We start from the raw sequence: 15,056 nt of genomic DNA, 5'->3' as shown, positions 1-15,056 counted from the left end.
GCCAGTTCTTATTATTCACACTGAATGTACGAACCTCGCTTGTTCGATGAACACTCAATTTCCAAGTCACCACTCACAAATCATTGTGAATAATTAATGTATTGTACTACTTATTCATTCAACAATATTATTTTGTATTACCTTTCTTCTTCAGCTGTCCTAGTACTCTTGCGGTTTCTAACATTTGCGAAGTTCCACTACTGGGATCAATAGCACCGTAGCCCCAAGAGTCTCGGTGGTTTCCAAGCAACACATAGCGATCTGAAAAACAGGGGGAAAGTAATTTATAAAATTGCTTCAGGTAATTGACTCCGCAAATGGAACAAATCAAACATTGTTTCACTCAGATATTAATGCATTCTAATTCAAATAAATGTATGTTTTAAATTAAGAATACTGGTAACTCTGCCATAATTTTGCAACTTTTTGATTTCTTTGAAATGAAAGTGTTTTATTGTTGATAGTGTGGTAATAATAGATATTGAGCTTTCGGCTAAGTATCTAAACGTTATATTTCTCAACGTCACATTTCCGCTCATATATATGCAGAGCCAACCCTTCACAACATTGCAAGTAGTCCAACAACCTGGGTCTCAGTAGCGTAACTAACTCTAACACTGTCTGCGCCCCCCCCCCCCACAACTTACAGTTGTACGACCCTACTATTTTTTTAAAAATATTTTCTAAAATATGAATTCACTCCTGCATTTCTCTTACGTATTTACAAATATGAAAATAGATCAATGTAATTTGAATCTTTTTAAAATCTGGTACCAAAGGTTTCAAAAAACAAACTGTAAAAAAAGATATGTTACAATTATAAATGAAAATGCACTGTTACTACAAAAAATGCAATATTGTTACCAGTCCTCTGAGTTTTTTGATGGAAGCAAATTCTTGTGTTAGTTTGGTCAAGTCCAGTTTTCGAGCATGATCGCTTTCAATGCTTGACAGCGTTCTTCTTGTAATTTTTGTTGACACTTCATTCCAAAATGAAACAATTTGTGTAGCTGTAGTGCAAGATCTTGTTCATATTTCCCCCAAAAATTTGTAGCGGATTCCACTACAACAAATACAAAAGGAACTTAAGAACGAGCACAGTTTCACCAAACTTTGCTGAAACGCAGGCTGTAAGTAGGAGAGGGGAGGGGTGAAAACGTTTCCAGCACTTTCCTTGCCTGTCCTCTATGACTTGAACTATTCAGTTAATGAAGGTTTTCTTCTAACCTGGAAATTCACTTTCTACTTTTCTAGTGATTAACGTTTTCTGCTTGCAATTGTATGGCCATAAAAATGTATGTTTGATTGAAAATATATTTTATTTAACGCCGAAACGAAAAATGTTGTAAACTATCAGTCTTTCTCATCATTCTTACTACGCCCCACCCAGCCGCCGCACCGCGGTGGTTGCGGGGGTGTTATTTACGCCACTGCTGGGTCTCCACAATGGCATAATGGTAACATCGTCACCTTGTAAACAAAGAGTCCCGGATTCGATACTCCGTGAATCAACGTAGTGGTTTAGATTCTTCTTTAAATTGTAATTCGAGTATCGATTAGCCTGTCTGTGCATAAAGTAGACTTAAAACAAAACTTTAAACCAACAATCGAGAGAAAAATAACACAGTCCATAAGTTTCAAACTTACCAGGTTCTAACCGTCCATTTATTCTGCCTATGACATTGTAGCTTTTGATTTTCTCCAACTTATTGTTAACTAAAATCTTCACATTACGAGCAGCTGTAGAATTATCGAATCCAGGTCCAATGCGAAAGCTTATTCCAGGAAGTCCGGGTCTCCAAGCGGAAGGCATTTTTCGTCCTTTGAGAAATCTAAAACATTTAAGCTAAGGTAAATTACTCATTGATGAAATGTCTGAAATTGGGATTAAATTAAGTAAGTGAGCTCAATTACAGATGTTCCAAAACCAGGCTGGCAAAGACAGTATATTTCCCTTTGTATATAAAGTTTAGCATAGTGCCTCGGCAAAAGTGGCGAAATGAGGGGGCAACTGTTCCCCTCGTCCCCCTAATCGCCACCACTGCAGATAATTCCATAGCAATCAAATCTTGTACAAAATTGTGCTACTAGCAGGGTCTATAATTTGAATTATAGAATATAATTCTGCAATATTAGTCTGATTATTATTTACACACTAATATGGTCTGTAATAATTGAAGAGGTAAGGTACCTTTCAATAATGATTTTACTGTCTACTTGTTCATCATACTAATATAACCATGGTAAAATTAATATTAAAAGTTCTAAACACATTTTTATTTTTATTATCAGACCGTAAATTTGTAACCTGTAATTTTTCATTTTAACATATATCTTTCTTTACGTCTTTAATTTTGCACTTTATTTGATGTTTAATGTGTATTATGAACAATATCAAAACAAAATACAATTGGCGGTTGAAAAAATTGAATTTTCTGCTAATTTTTCTAATGGTTTCTCAGAATAGAAACTTGAATACTTCAATAACATAGTTGCATCTCCATATCCAATTGGCTGGCAAGGAATCTTTGGAAAGTTGGCTTCTTCATATTCCAGTTTGTATGCTCCATCTGTAATGGAAAGCAAGAAATAGTAACTTTTTAGTTCATTAGCTTGGAAACCTTCTACCTCCTTTGCTGTATTTTAGGTTTCAACAAAACAACAATGAATGAAGTATTTTGTAATTGTAATACAGAATACAACACTACCCTCTGTGATCAAAATGTTGAAAGTACGTATATACTGGATATCGTAATCAGTTTAAATACCGGCAATTTATCGATTCCGATATCTGTTCCAGTATGTCATTTTCACGCAGTTTACAAAACCCCATGGATATCCGGAAGTGAGAGAAGCGAGTGGGCGTTGCCCGGCTGGAAAATGAATATCAGAATAAAAATTAAATACTATTTCACATATATATTTTCATTTTAGTCACAGTAATTTGCATTACACTGATAATTACAAATAGGGCTAACACCAGAAACATGATAACTTCAAACTGAAGCAGTGTGTTGTGGAGAAACTGCATTACTTCTCACCCCTGGAACGAAATTTTCTTGATCCCACTTCTTACTCCTTCCTGGAAAGAAATCCCGCGGATGTCCAAGCATACCTCTGATACATGATTCGTCACGTCCCGAACAAAGCAAATAAAGGATCGGGCACGCCTAATGTGGATAATTAGAATGACGGATTGAACAAAAATATCAACGAAGTTGAAGCTAAAACTTGAGCCCGTATCAGCGTCGCTCGAAAAAAGCAGCTGACAGATGTCATTTATTCTTCCTAGTTTTACCAATATTGATTCCATTTCCCCCTTCGAAGGCAAATCCATTGCATTGAGACTTTGCTGGAGGGAAAGGTTCCCTGTCCGCTACTCTCCCCCCGCTCAAGAGTCTGACCATAACAGGTTTCCTGTTACAAGACAAAACTTTTTCCGAGTGTCTGAAAGAAGAAAAACACACATTGACGAACATTGCAATACAACTGAGAGCCAAGGACTATTTAGGGGAGGCGGGGTATCCAGGGAGTCCGAATCTTCCAAGAGAGACTTACGAAGTACTAAAATTAAATAATGTAAATATGCTTGTTTTGTTTAGCATCTGTCGTATAATCGAGAGACGTTTATTTCCGCCAAACATATTCTAAGGGAAGGATTACATTGGGGTCAAACAACTTTGGATGACTGTATCAAATAAGATTTATGCACACCACTACTTAAGTAATATGATTAAATATTAAATTAAGAGCTTTTAATTTCGTCAAATGGATCTAACATCCTTTTTCGTTATTCAATAAATATTCAATTCTTTATCTGTTTCACAATCACCTTGCCAGGGCAGTTGTTTTTATACAAATTGAAGCGATCTGAACTATTCATGAGCTAGATAATGAATATGTGCGGTTATATTCCTATTCATATGCCGTCTTTTTCCCATTCATGTAATAACAATATTAATTAATATTTTAATTATTAATTTAATATTACAGTTATTTTAATTTGTTTTTATTATTAGAAGAAGGTACCAACATCATAGGCGTGCGCAGACTCTCACATAAGGGAAGGGCAAAAGCCTTGAAAATTCAGTCAGATCGGGAAAGAAAAACCTCATTTTATCTCACTCTTTTAGTTTTTTTGCATTGATGTGATATATAACGTTATATATGTGTGTGTGTTCGCGCGCGCGTGTATATTATATATATATATACCTAGGTATTAACATATTATTTAAATACATTACGTAATCTATTCATCCGCCCCTTAACAAACCAACAGCAAAAATTATATAGATTGTCTCTGAAATGTGAGCGCTCGTTTTCCTCCAAACCAAACTGTTATAGCAGCAACTGTCTGAATTACTTATTTGTTCTTACTTTCTCTCTAGTAATTTACAATGTATTGGAGAAAAGAAACTGGGAGCAAGAAAATTTTTCGATCCAAATTTTTGAAAGTTGAAAACAGTATTGATTTAATAGGGCGCAAAAAATTTCATGGGACGGCATGGCATTCTCTTTTACAATTTTTCTCAATCAGATTGTTCGGCGCCCAGGGCCAACTCCCGCTACTTCCTAGCTACGGCTCGGAAGTTGACAAGACTGCAAGAAAAGCAGGTACCGCGAGCGAAGCGAGAAAGAAAATTTTACGAAATGTATTTTTATTTGTATAAAATTTAAAGTCGAGGGGACAATTGACCCTCTGTAACCCCCTGCAAGTGATCCTGACCGTCTGGAAGAAATAATGCAAGATGGACGTGAAAACTAATTGCGTCTTGAGTATCCTTTTGTCCTGCTACTAGTATAGATTCTGCTAGTCTTGCTTTTTTTTACTTCAATGTATGCCCCCCCTATAATTGATTTCAGTCCAAGGTTGGAAAAAGGCATAAGGCAATGCCCCCCTGTCCCCTTGTGGTTGCGCCATTTTCTTTTAGAGTATAATATTGTTTAATAACAGCGACAATATTGCTCTCCACTAAATTTCTAGGTGAAAGTATAATAATATAGGGGCATGGAACGTCTGGAAGGGGGGCAAGGATTACCACACCTCGAAAACGAAGGTCAAACTAAAAGTATATATTTCACAAGTATAATTATATTTCAGTCATAGTAATTTACATTAATTATTATGTAATGGGGACGCAGGAATGCGATAATTTCAAATTCAAGTGGTGTTTTTAGAGGGGACAGCACTAGTATGGGGGTAATATGCCCCATGAAAAAAATACCTTTCTTGTCCCTTTGTGGAAAAATCTGCGAACGTCCGTGATTAGGGGGCAATTCCCCCCCCCCCCCCCCCGCCCGTGCGCACGCCTATGACCAACATATATGGAATAGTTTATAACATCGAGTAGCAGGATATCTCTCCTGTATGGTGCTGTAAACTAGGGAAATAATGACGATGTTTTGTAGTAGTGCATAGCTATTCACCCTGTTGCGACACATGTGCAGAACAGGCGGAAGACATTCTTTTGTGTTTTCTGCAGTTGGTGGATTATCCTAGGTGAGATGATTTTGATGTTCTTTCTTTTCTTAACGTAATAAAAACGTGTCTTACAACCTAAGGCGTCGTGCTTTGTGCTCCGCCTGAGGATGAATTATATGATGAAACTGATGAACGGACACTCACAAAGAGCATCCATGCCGGGATTCGAACTCCCGGATGTGCTAACCACTCCATCACGGAGGCCAGTGCTAATGAATATCACTTCAAGTTAGCCATTTGGAATCATTGGGAAAGTCGTGCAGTTAATAAAATGTGTACTTTTAGCATTTTTGATACAATTAAAACTATTTACAGCCAATGCATATTACTCATGTTGAACCGGAACGACGAATTTGTGAATTTACTACAGGATTGATTGATTGATTGATTGATTTAGTTTATTTTACTTTGCGTTTTGTGCCTCTTGGCTAATTTGCGAAGATGAGGATGAGTGATGAAAGGATGAAATTGATGAATGGACATTCACAAACAACCAAGCCCGACCGGGATTCGAACCCGGGACCCTTGGCGTCGCAGCGCGATGTGCTAACCGCTCGGCCACAGGGTCGGGCTATTTACTACAGGACTTTTCAAACATCCGCAGATAAGGCTAATACAGTTTCTTGTTCATATCTATCACAGTTATCCTGAAATACACGTATGTCAGTTTTCACGCAGCTTACTAGTTTCCAGATATGCTTGATTCTGTTAACTGTTCACTCCTATTATTCATAGTTGCGAACTATCTCTCCGGATCCGAGCATGCATGTGAAAAAGAACTGAATCACTCCGCTCCGGAGGGCTCCTTTAGTACCACCGCGACCTAGCTCCGAAACCCTGCCTGCTGGCAATCGTATAATTGTCAGCGATGTTCTCTCCATCCTTTCATCCTTGGGTTCGAGTCCTCGTTGAGCCTACATTTTTCACTGAAAATTCTACGTAAGTTATGGTTGTAGCGAAATCCGGATTGTCTCCGAAATGGGGAGATTACCTCCGAAATCCGGATTCTCTCATTTTTCCATCGGATTCCCGAATAGTAAAAAAAAAATCTGGATTTGGCCATCCCTACTTCACACGTCTTACGCGAACACTGACCTGCTGATGTGTAAGTGGAATTATCAGTGTGATAATTCTTAGTAATTCAGACTTCATAACATTCTGGTAGAAAAATGTGCAGAACAAATTCTCGAGTTACAATAGTAACCTCAAAGTTGTCTTTTCGACAGCATTTGCTCTTTTTTTTTTTAACTTCGGACGGAAATGCTTGGTAAAAAAATCAGAATTTTCAGTTTTCATGAGATAATTTGGAAATGTGTTTACAGGACAATAATACATCATCATCACTGGCACTGAGATATGGATCTCATACAAAAATAATTTAAATACACGAATACAAGAACAGGGGAAGAACACAGAAACGAGCACTGCCGGATCTACAAGCCGCAAGACCCAGCAGTGCGGGGGTGGGGGCAGAGACAAGTAAGTCTCTAGAAGGCCCTCAGTGATTGACATAGTATAGGGTTCGTATATGCGTATTTAAAAACTAAACTTAATTACTCAGGGGTTCAGAAACGAATACAAGATATACAGGTAAAGGCAGTTGCGGCGAGGGGGACAGTCGGCCCCCACTTTTCGCCACTTTTGTCCCCGCACTATGCTAAACCGTACAGTATCTACAATGGGAAATATACTGTTCTCCCCCCCACCCCTCGGTTTTGGAACCAAATCGCCGCCACTGGGTAAAGGTAAAGTTAAAGTTCCCTGTGCATATAGCACCGTGCCATGACGTCCACTTGGAACACACCAATGTGTTTATATATGAGTTGTTGAGGGACTTTTGAATCACCCTCTAGGCTCTTAGATGTGACTTTGTCAACATGAGATCAAGAACTTCACACACACACATGCATTATAATATACATACAGACACACACACATATTATATATAGAGCGTAGAGGGTATGTTTGTGTGTGGTAGGTTGGTAGAGGGGAGCCTTTGGTCCGTTGTTGATCCATGCAGAGCTGCAGCTGCCACCTCCAACCAGTACAACACGTTGTAATAATCTTGCGATCTTATAAAAGCAGGAAATGTACTTGAACATTGCAATGGCCTTGCCCTAAGGGAAGATTTATAATGTAAAATATTACGTAAGATAGCTTCTACTTCTTTAATTTTCGATCGCAAGGCGTCTACCATACTATAAAAATCTGGGGGCTACAGGGAGCTTAGATCTGTTGTTGGGGTTTCATCCCCCCTAACCTCCTTGTAGCGCCGTCCCTGGCTGTATGTATTTCGTCCAATGAGTACAAGCTAGCAAAACTGTGAATTTCAACAAGTTTGTAGATAATTCTGCAGCTGTTCATAAAAACAGACGTATTTTATTAGTTTCTTGCTGTGGTTCATTTTCCCATTTCAGCAAAAAAGTATTCACACTCTTTGCATACGGTGAGTAAATGGGGGGGAAGGGAGAAGTTGCCCCTTAATAGTCTCAGTTAGAAATTTAGTGCAGAGGAATCTAATAACCGTTCTTAAACAACATTATACTTTTATAGAAATAAAATTAAATACTATTTTCAAACCTACGAAAGTTCCAAGCAACTACGTAAGGAAAGGGTAGTGAATTACTTCATATGTAATTGGACTCTCCCACTAGCAAATTTCTTATTAACACCTCCACATATTTTATTCTTTAGTTGTATTATCTGTATGTGTCTGCAGAATAAATTGCCCATATATTGCACATGAATAAATTATGTGTAGTTCTTTTGAATTTGCGGTACTAAACCACGTTTATACGTACATTAGTCTTTGAACGACAGAGATGGAAAATAAAGAGCCAGCAGAGAACAATGGTGCCACTGAAGTTGAAATTCATCTAATAAAGTGATTTTAGGTGGGTCGGGACACACACGACCCTGTTTTGTTCCCACCAATGTAATAAAAACAGTGAGATGGAATGAGGGCTTTATTTCGTCAGCTGAACTCTTATCAAGGCCCTTGCTCCCCATAATCGGAGGATCTGAGCACGCCTAAAATTCCTTATACAGAAATAGTGTTATTTGTCGTATATCCAGAAAGTTGATTGATTTGCTTTATTTTACTTCGCTTTTTGTGCCACTTTTGGCCAATTTGCGAAGATGGGGATGAGTGATGATATGATGAGATTGATGAATGGACACTCACAAACATCCGTGGCCAAGCCGGAAATCGAACCCGGGTTCCCTGGCGTCGTAGCGCGATGTGCTAGCTACTCCCCCACGGTGGCCGGCCCCAGAAAGTTGAAAGTGAATGAAATTTTTATGGCGTGTTTTGTATGGTCATTATCAATAGTAACTCTGTCATATTATTCCACTAAATAATGTCTTTGGAAAAGAAAAAACAACATATAATTAATGTATTTTATTTTACATAAGACCTATGCCTAAAAGTATTTTTTTTTATGATGACACAGAACTATCTTATGTTGTGATTTCTTTGGGCCTGACTGTAATATATATATATATATATATATATATATATATATATATATATATATATATATGTAATTGGTGATAAAATAACGCAGTAATGTATTAAGTAAATATATTTTATCCCCCTACTTACAAATCATGAAAGGAGTCAAATTCGAAATTAAATTGAACGGACGTTCAAGCACTATTTCCATAACAGATCATCAAGTATTTTTTACCATTGACCCTCAGAAATATCTCAAACTGACAATGAACGTTCATTGAACTTATTTATGATCGACAGCTAAAAGTCATTCATTTGCGTGGCTGGTTGATAATCCACCACCAGATAGAATTTACACAATATTTACCTAAAAAGTTTGGGTAAAGTCACCTTCCCCCTAAAAAATCCCTTTCGTGTTCTCACAAAAAAAAGTTATAATTTGGCACAATTTTTCTTTTGCAGGCAAACCTTTTGTAAAGGTGTACTTCAGTCTGTGCAACCAGCCCTTCCCATTTGTGAACAATATACTGAGGAAATCCCCCGTCCTTCACTGTTGTCATTGCACTACAACCCCATCTGATTTAGTATTAGGATATCGCGTAGTGAATAACTGTTTACAAGCATCACCCAAACCATAGATTCTCCCCCAAAACCTTTCCCTGCCTTCTTCTTTCTTTTCCTAGCTCTCAGCATACGGTTTTCTTGGAAGACTGGCCGATTGTGAAAGAAAAAAGGGACGGGGGAGGAGTGGAGGGAGGGGGGAGGGGGGGAGCGCGAGCGGTACAGAGGGGGAAACGGCTAGCGCGACCAGCTTAGAAAAGTCGAAGTTAAAATTTACATACATTGCTCTGTACGTCGACAAACTACAGACATTCTAAAGAAAATTATGTAAGATCAGTTTCATTTCTTTGCTGTAGAAGAACAGTTGAAGCTTTCTTGCGCTTTAAAATGTTGATTTAAGTTATTACATACAATTGACGAGCAAGTGAATTTTACGAAATTGAGATAAGGAAAACTACGTAATAAATAATATATTTAAAAAAAGGCTGCGCGACATAACTAACTTCATATTTGATCTTTAACTCAGTGAAATTTAAATGCCACACACTTGACTGTTCGAGCACAGAACGTCGACGCAAGAACCTATTTTTTAGGTATCGTCACCAGCGGTGATACGGGCTCTTAAGGACCACGTGAGTTCTGGACCGAGGGCCGAGGTCATTTCGTGAAGGTGAAGAACGATGTTGGCTCTTCTCCAGACTCACTTGGTCGTCCAACCGAGAGAAGTTCTTCACCACAAGTTCATAATGTTTTACTTTAAAATTCATCGTAGATTAGATGAATTATTGAGCAAAAATGCTACATTTTTAATATACATGATGTAATCTAAATTCAAGAACACAGTCAATGATATAGTTCCCGGCGTCTATAACGTCCTCCGTTTTCTTAATGGGAAGAAAAACCGCAGCCATAAATCTTGGGGGTGTAGTATACACCAACATAGGAAGCCTATACTCTGTCAGGGTAATCTCTGGAACAAGCTAACGAAAACAAGTCATTTGCTCAAGTAGGACTCGAGAGGTCTCGATCAATGAACCCAGAGAAGAGAAGAGATTGCTTGGAGGAGACAGTTCGGAATTGCCAAGCGTCTTGTATAGTACAGAAAGGGTGGCGAAGTCAAAGAGAAAAAAAAGTGACTGGACTGAATCTTTCGTGACCCAAATGCTCTCCTTGTTCCCTTTAGTACTCTTTTTCATTTCCTTTATCCCTCTGTCAGATTCACGTCGCTTGGCGAAGCATTGACCATGTCCAGAGAAAGGTTGGCTGCTAACAGACGAGAAGAGGGAAAAGATCTGACAACACTTTCAACTGTAAAACGTGGCACGCGCTGTAGTTTCGGCAGAAAGAGGGATGGTGCCAAACTGTGTTACGGCTAAACTTTAAATAAGAAGGTGAGGAATGTAGCGTTGTTATATTACGTATTTGTTGCTCTGCGAATCAGCGCTTAAAGTAAGGAAGCAACTAACCTGTATCTAATAATCTGATGCAATTAACTGATAACTAAATTAAATTAAATTAAAATTTATTTTTCTGAGAAGCAAGATAAAAGAAAGAAATGTATAATAATTCAAATTTTAAAATTTATAATGATAAATGAACGTGTGTAAAAAACTTCAATGAATGTAACTTTATTATGGTATGAAAATTATGTAATCAACAGTAGGTGAAGAGTAAAACCTGAGGTATAAATACCTCAGTTTTCCATTACTATGTATAGTGAGTTTTGCACTTCTTGTGTGTAATAGGAAGGAGACACTTGTGTGGAAAAGGTATTAGCTAAGCATTTCCTGTGTGTAATAGGAAGGAGACGCGTGTGTCGAATATGTATTATACCGCGTTTGTTACAACCTGTCCCCTTTCCCGCGCTAGGGAGCGCTTGACAGTTTCGGTGCCAATGAGAAACGAGGAAAGAATCGTCTGCTGGGCAGCGAGGAGCGAATAGAAGCCAGAAGAGAGGCGCTTACGTAGACGCTGTTGCGACGTTGCGTATTTTAATTGGCTGCTTGGCTTTGACTTTCCCCAGCATCGAGAAAAGCCAGGGAGCAACTAGCGCGGGAACCGGGACAGGTTGTAACAAACGCGGTATAGTTAAGCACTTCTTGTGTGTAAAAGGATGGAGACCGCATGTGTGGAACAGGTATTAGCCTAGTAGGGACCAGGGTGGTTGGACGGTTTGGTTACAAATTTTTGACATTTGGAGGGAAACTACATGTATAATTTATACTTGATTCTGATTATTCAATTCTAGTTACTTGAATTTTCCCCCTCTGTTTTTTTTCTGTCAAACAGAACACTGGTGCTAACTATTCTGTCCCAGGAATCTGTGGAGGACTTTCTGTGTGTATTAGGAAGGAGACGCCTGTGTGGAACAGGTATTAGCTAAGCACTTTCTGTGTGTAATAGGAAGGAGACGTCTGTGTGAAACAGGTATTAGCTAAGCACTTCCTGTGTGTAATAGGAAGGAGACGGCTGTGTGAAACAGGTATTAGCTAAGCACTTCCTGTGTGTAATAGGAAGGAGACGTCTGTGTAGAACAGGTATTAGCTAAGCACTTCCTGTGTGTAATAGGAAGGAGACGGCTGTGTGAAACAGGTATTAGCTAAGCACTTCCTGTGTGTAATAGGAAGGAGACGTCTGTGTAGAACAGGTATTAGCTAAGCACTGTGTGTAAAAGGATGGAGACCGCCTGTGTGGAACAGGTATTAGCCTAGTACAAACCGCACTTCCTGTGTGTAATAGGAAGGAGACGCCTGTGTGGAACAGGTATTAGCTAGGCACTTCCTGTGGGTAATATGAAGGAGACCGCCTGTGTGGAACAGGATTTAAGATACGCTTTCCTAAATTCATTAAGATACCATTCAGTACCCTTTGAAACTTCGTCGTAGAACTTGAGGTTTACTCCCTACTTCTCTCCCAAATCAAAGTGACTGTATTAAACTATTCCAATAAACAGTTAACATCACCATACATTAGTGTTGGTGATGGCATGATCCTGAGATGGCTTCAGTGTAGGTCTGGAGAGTCCTTGCTCCAGACAGAAAGAGCAGGGTTACAACTGTGCAAGGGAACGTAATAACTGACTATACCCTGTCTCAGGAATCTGTGGAGCAACACTGCGCATACATAAAGGTACAGAACGGGAGAAAGCGAGTCGGCGAAGCGAAGCAGTGAGCGCTGTTGCTAAGGACTGGTAGGTTCAGTCTCGTTTCCCCTTCCATGCCTCACATTCCCCTCTCACGTCATCGGTCGGTCCACTCTCGAGTACTCCTTTTCGTTCACTTGCTCCACAAATTCCTTGGAAAGAATAGTTAGCACCAGTGTTCTGTTTGACAAAAAATCCAGAGGGGGGGGGGGGGGGGGAATTCAAGTAACTAGAATTGAATAATCGGAATCAAGTATAAATTATACATGTATAGTGTTTTCCAATAAGAACGATATGATTTTACAATGAAATAAATTAAAAACTATTTCAGATACAACCAAACTTTTTATATTATTTTGAAGCAAAGTTGATTACATTATGTTTTGAATAACACAGAATTTAAGTGTCCACCTCGACTTCGTGCACACGAGTGAATTCGATTAACCTAATTTTCGATGACTTTCTGCAATAACTCGGACATACAGCGTTCGATGTTCAATCTTAATGTATCAAGGGTTCGTGTTCTGTTTGCATAGACTATAGATTTCAAATAATCCCAACAAAAAGCAATCTAAAGAAGTTAAATCACAACTTCTTGGAGGCCAACTAACAGTTGCATTTCTTGAAATTATCCTTTCACCAAACTGTTCTTGCAATACGTCGATAGTGGCATTAGCAGTGTGACATGTGCAACCGTCTCGTTGGAACCGCATGTCCTCCAAATCAATTTCATCTAAATTTGGCCACAAGGAAATCTCTTAACATCAATCGGTACCGCTCACCAGTCACTGAAACTGCATCTCCTACCTCGTTTTGGAAAAAAAAATTGTCCGATGATGCCACCATGCCTTAAACCACACCATACAGTGACCTTTTGCAGATGCAAGGGCTTCTCGTGAATCTCTTGTGGTTTGTTTTCACACCAAAAACGACAATTTTGTTTGTTAACATATCCACTTAACCAGAAATGAGCTTCATCTGAGAAGATAATTTTTTGCAAAAATTATGATCCGTTCCAAGTTTCAAAAGAACGTATGTTTTCATATTTTTTTTTTGGCTAATCACCAAACGTTCATGAAGCGTGTATTTAGCCATGATGAATTGTCACAGTATACTAAACACAAATGACAACTAGTGACAGTTATAACATTTGAAGCATAGTTGCCAGTTCATTTCAAAATCATATCATTCTTATTGGAAAACCCTTTAGTTTCTCTCCAAATGTCAAAAATTTGTAACCAAACCATCCAGCCACCCTGGTTGGAACGTTTACACTCTATCCCCTGCATCTGTGGAGCAAGGCCGCGCATTTCGGCAGAGAAGGGGTGGGCAGTCGAGAGGGCAGAGCGAAGCAGTACACGATGTTGGAAAGGCTGGTAACAGCAGTCGCTTTTCCTCCTCCACACAATCCCGTTCCCTCTCACGTGTTCATTGGTGGAGCTTCTTGCGTCAGAGATGCCCGGGACAAAGTATATTGCACGTACTCTTTCATGTGAAACTATCCAATAAGTAATTTACCTATAGAAGGCCAACCAGGGGTGAGGGGATCACCAAATCCTTCACGGACGATGTCCCTGCGTATTCCTGAAGGGGGTAGCCACCATGTCCGAGGGAACACCTTGTCCTTCCAATGCCCTGCAGTCGCCGTCCAAGTTGGATCGGTGAATAGAATGACTCCCACGGCGCCTCGCTTCTGAGCGTTTTGCACCTTTAGAGAAAAGGTTTAGAATTTAGAGGTAATGTTTAGTATATTTTGAAACTCCAGCTGGTGAGAGTAAAATATTAAAATACAATAAAGAAATAAATAATAGAAATACAGGGCGTTTCATAATTCCCTCCGCGATTTCGGAAGCAGGTTGCACAGAGGCTAACTCATCCACTGGGATGAGAGCATGCCAGGGAAGAGAGTAAATATAGAACTTATTAACCCACCTTACAAATGTTCGATATGTCCTCCCTACCTGCCGGGGTCATCACCTCAGACTGTGGACCGAATATGAGCAAGATTATAAAATTGACGTCTACCGAGTCACCGAGTCCAGGAGGGAATTATGAAACACCCTGTATTTGGATTCCATTTTGAAATATAATGTTGGAGTTTTAAAAAGTAAATTAGAAGAAGAGTTGAGTTGTTGTTTCAAGTCCATTTTATGCACAGATAGGTTAATCAGGACTGACCTTACAGTTTAAAGTAGCATACGAACCACTATGGGCCTCCACCAGGTATCGAACCCTCGATTAGAAGGCGATGACGTTAAAACTACGACACCAGGGAGGCCCAAGGCAAGAAGAGGAATGGCTACAAATTAATAAGTGTTCAATAACAACAAACTAATTGAACATAGGAGAAGGCTACGAGTGTTAAAATGAGTCAATATTCAAGAAAGTTGTTATTGTGTTATTAGTACATCGTCCCT

General features: G+C 39.1%; 1 protein-coding gene across 1 annotated transcript in view; it reads right to left on the bottom strand.

The window, feature by feature from the left end:
* The window catches only part of LOC145978522 (N-acetylated-alpha-linked acidic dipeptidase 2-like), a 71,459-nt gene that overhangs the window by 50,317 nt on the left and 6,086 nt on the right, over positions 1-15,056 (bottom strand). Inside the window, exons 5-8 of the mRNA XM_083111164.1 lie at positions 14,158-14,347; positions 2,480-2,570; positions 1,648-1,832; positions 142-261 (exon numbers count right to left, since the gene is read on the bottom strand). Of these exons, the coding sequence (XP_082967290.1) occupies positions 142-261; positions 1,648-1,832; positions 2,480-2,570; positions 14,158-14,347 (586 nt within the window). The remainder of the gene's footprint in view (positions 1-141; positions 262-1,647; positions 1,833-2,479; positions 2,571-14,157; positions 14,348-15,056) is intronic.

This window comes from Lepisma saccharinum, chromosome 25 (genome assembly GCF_977018435.1).
Source record: "Lepisma saccharinum chromosome 25, izLepSacc3.1, whole genome shotgun sequence".
Taxonomy (NCBI): Eukaryota; Metazoa; Arthropoda; class Insecta; order Zygentoma; family Lepismatidae; genus Lepisma; species Lepisma saccharinum.
Note: the sequence above shows the minus strand (reverse complement) of the source record. Positions and strands in the feature narration are given on the sequence as shown.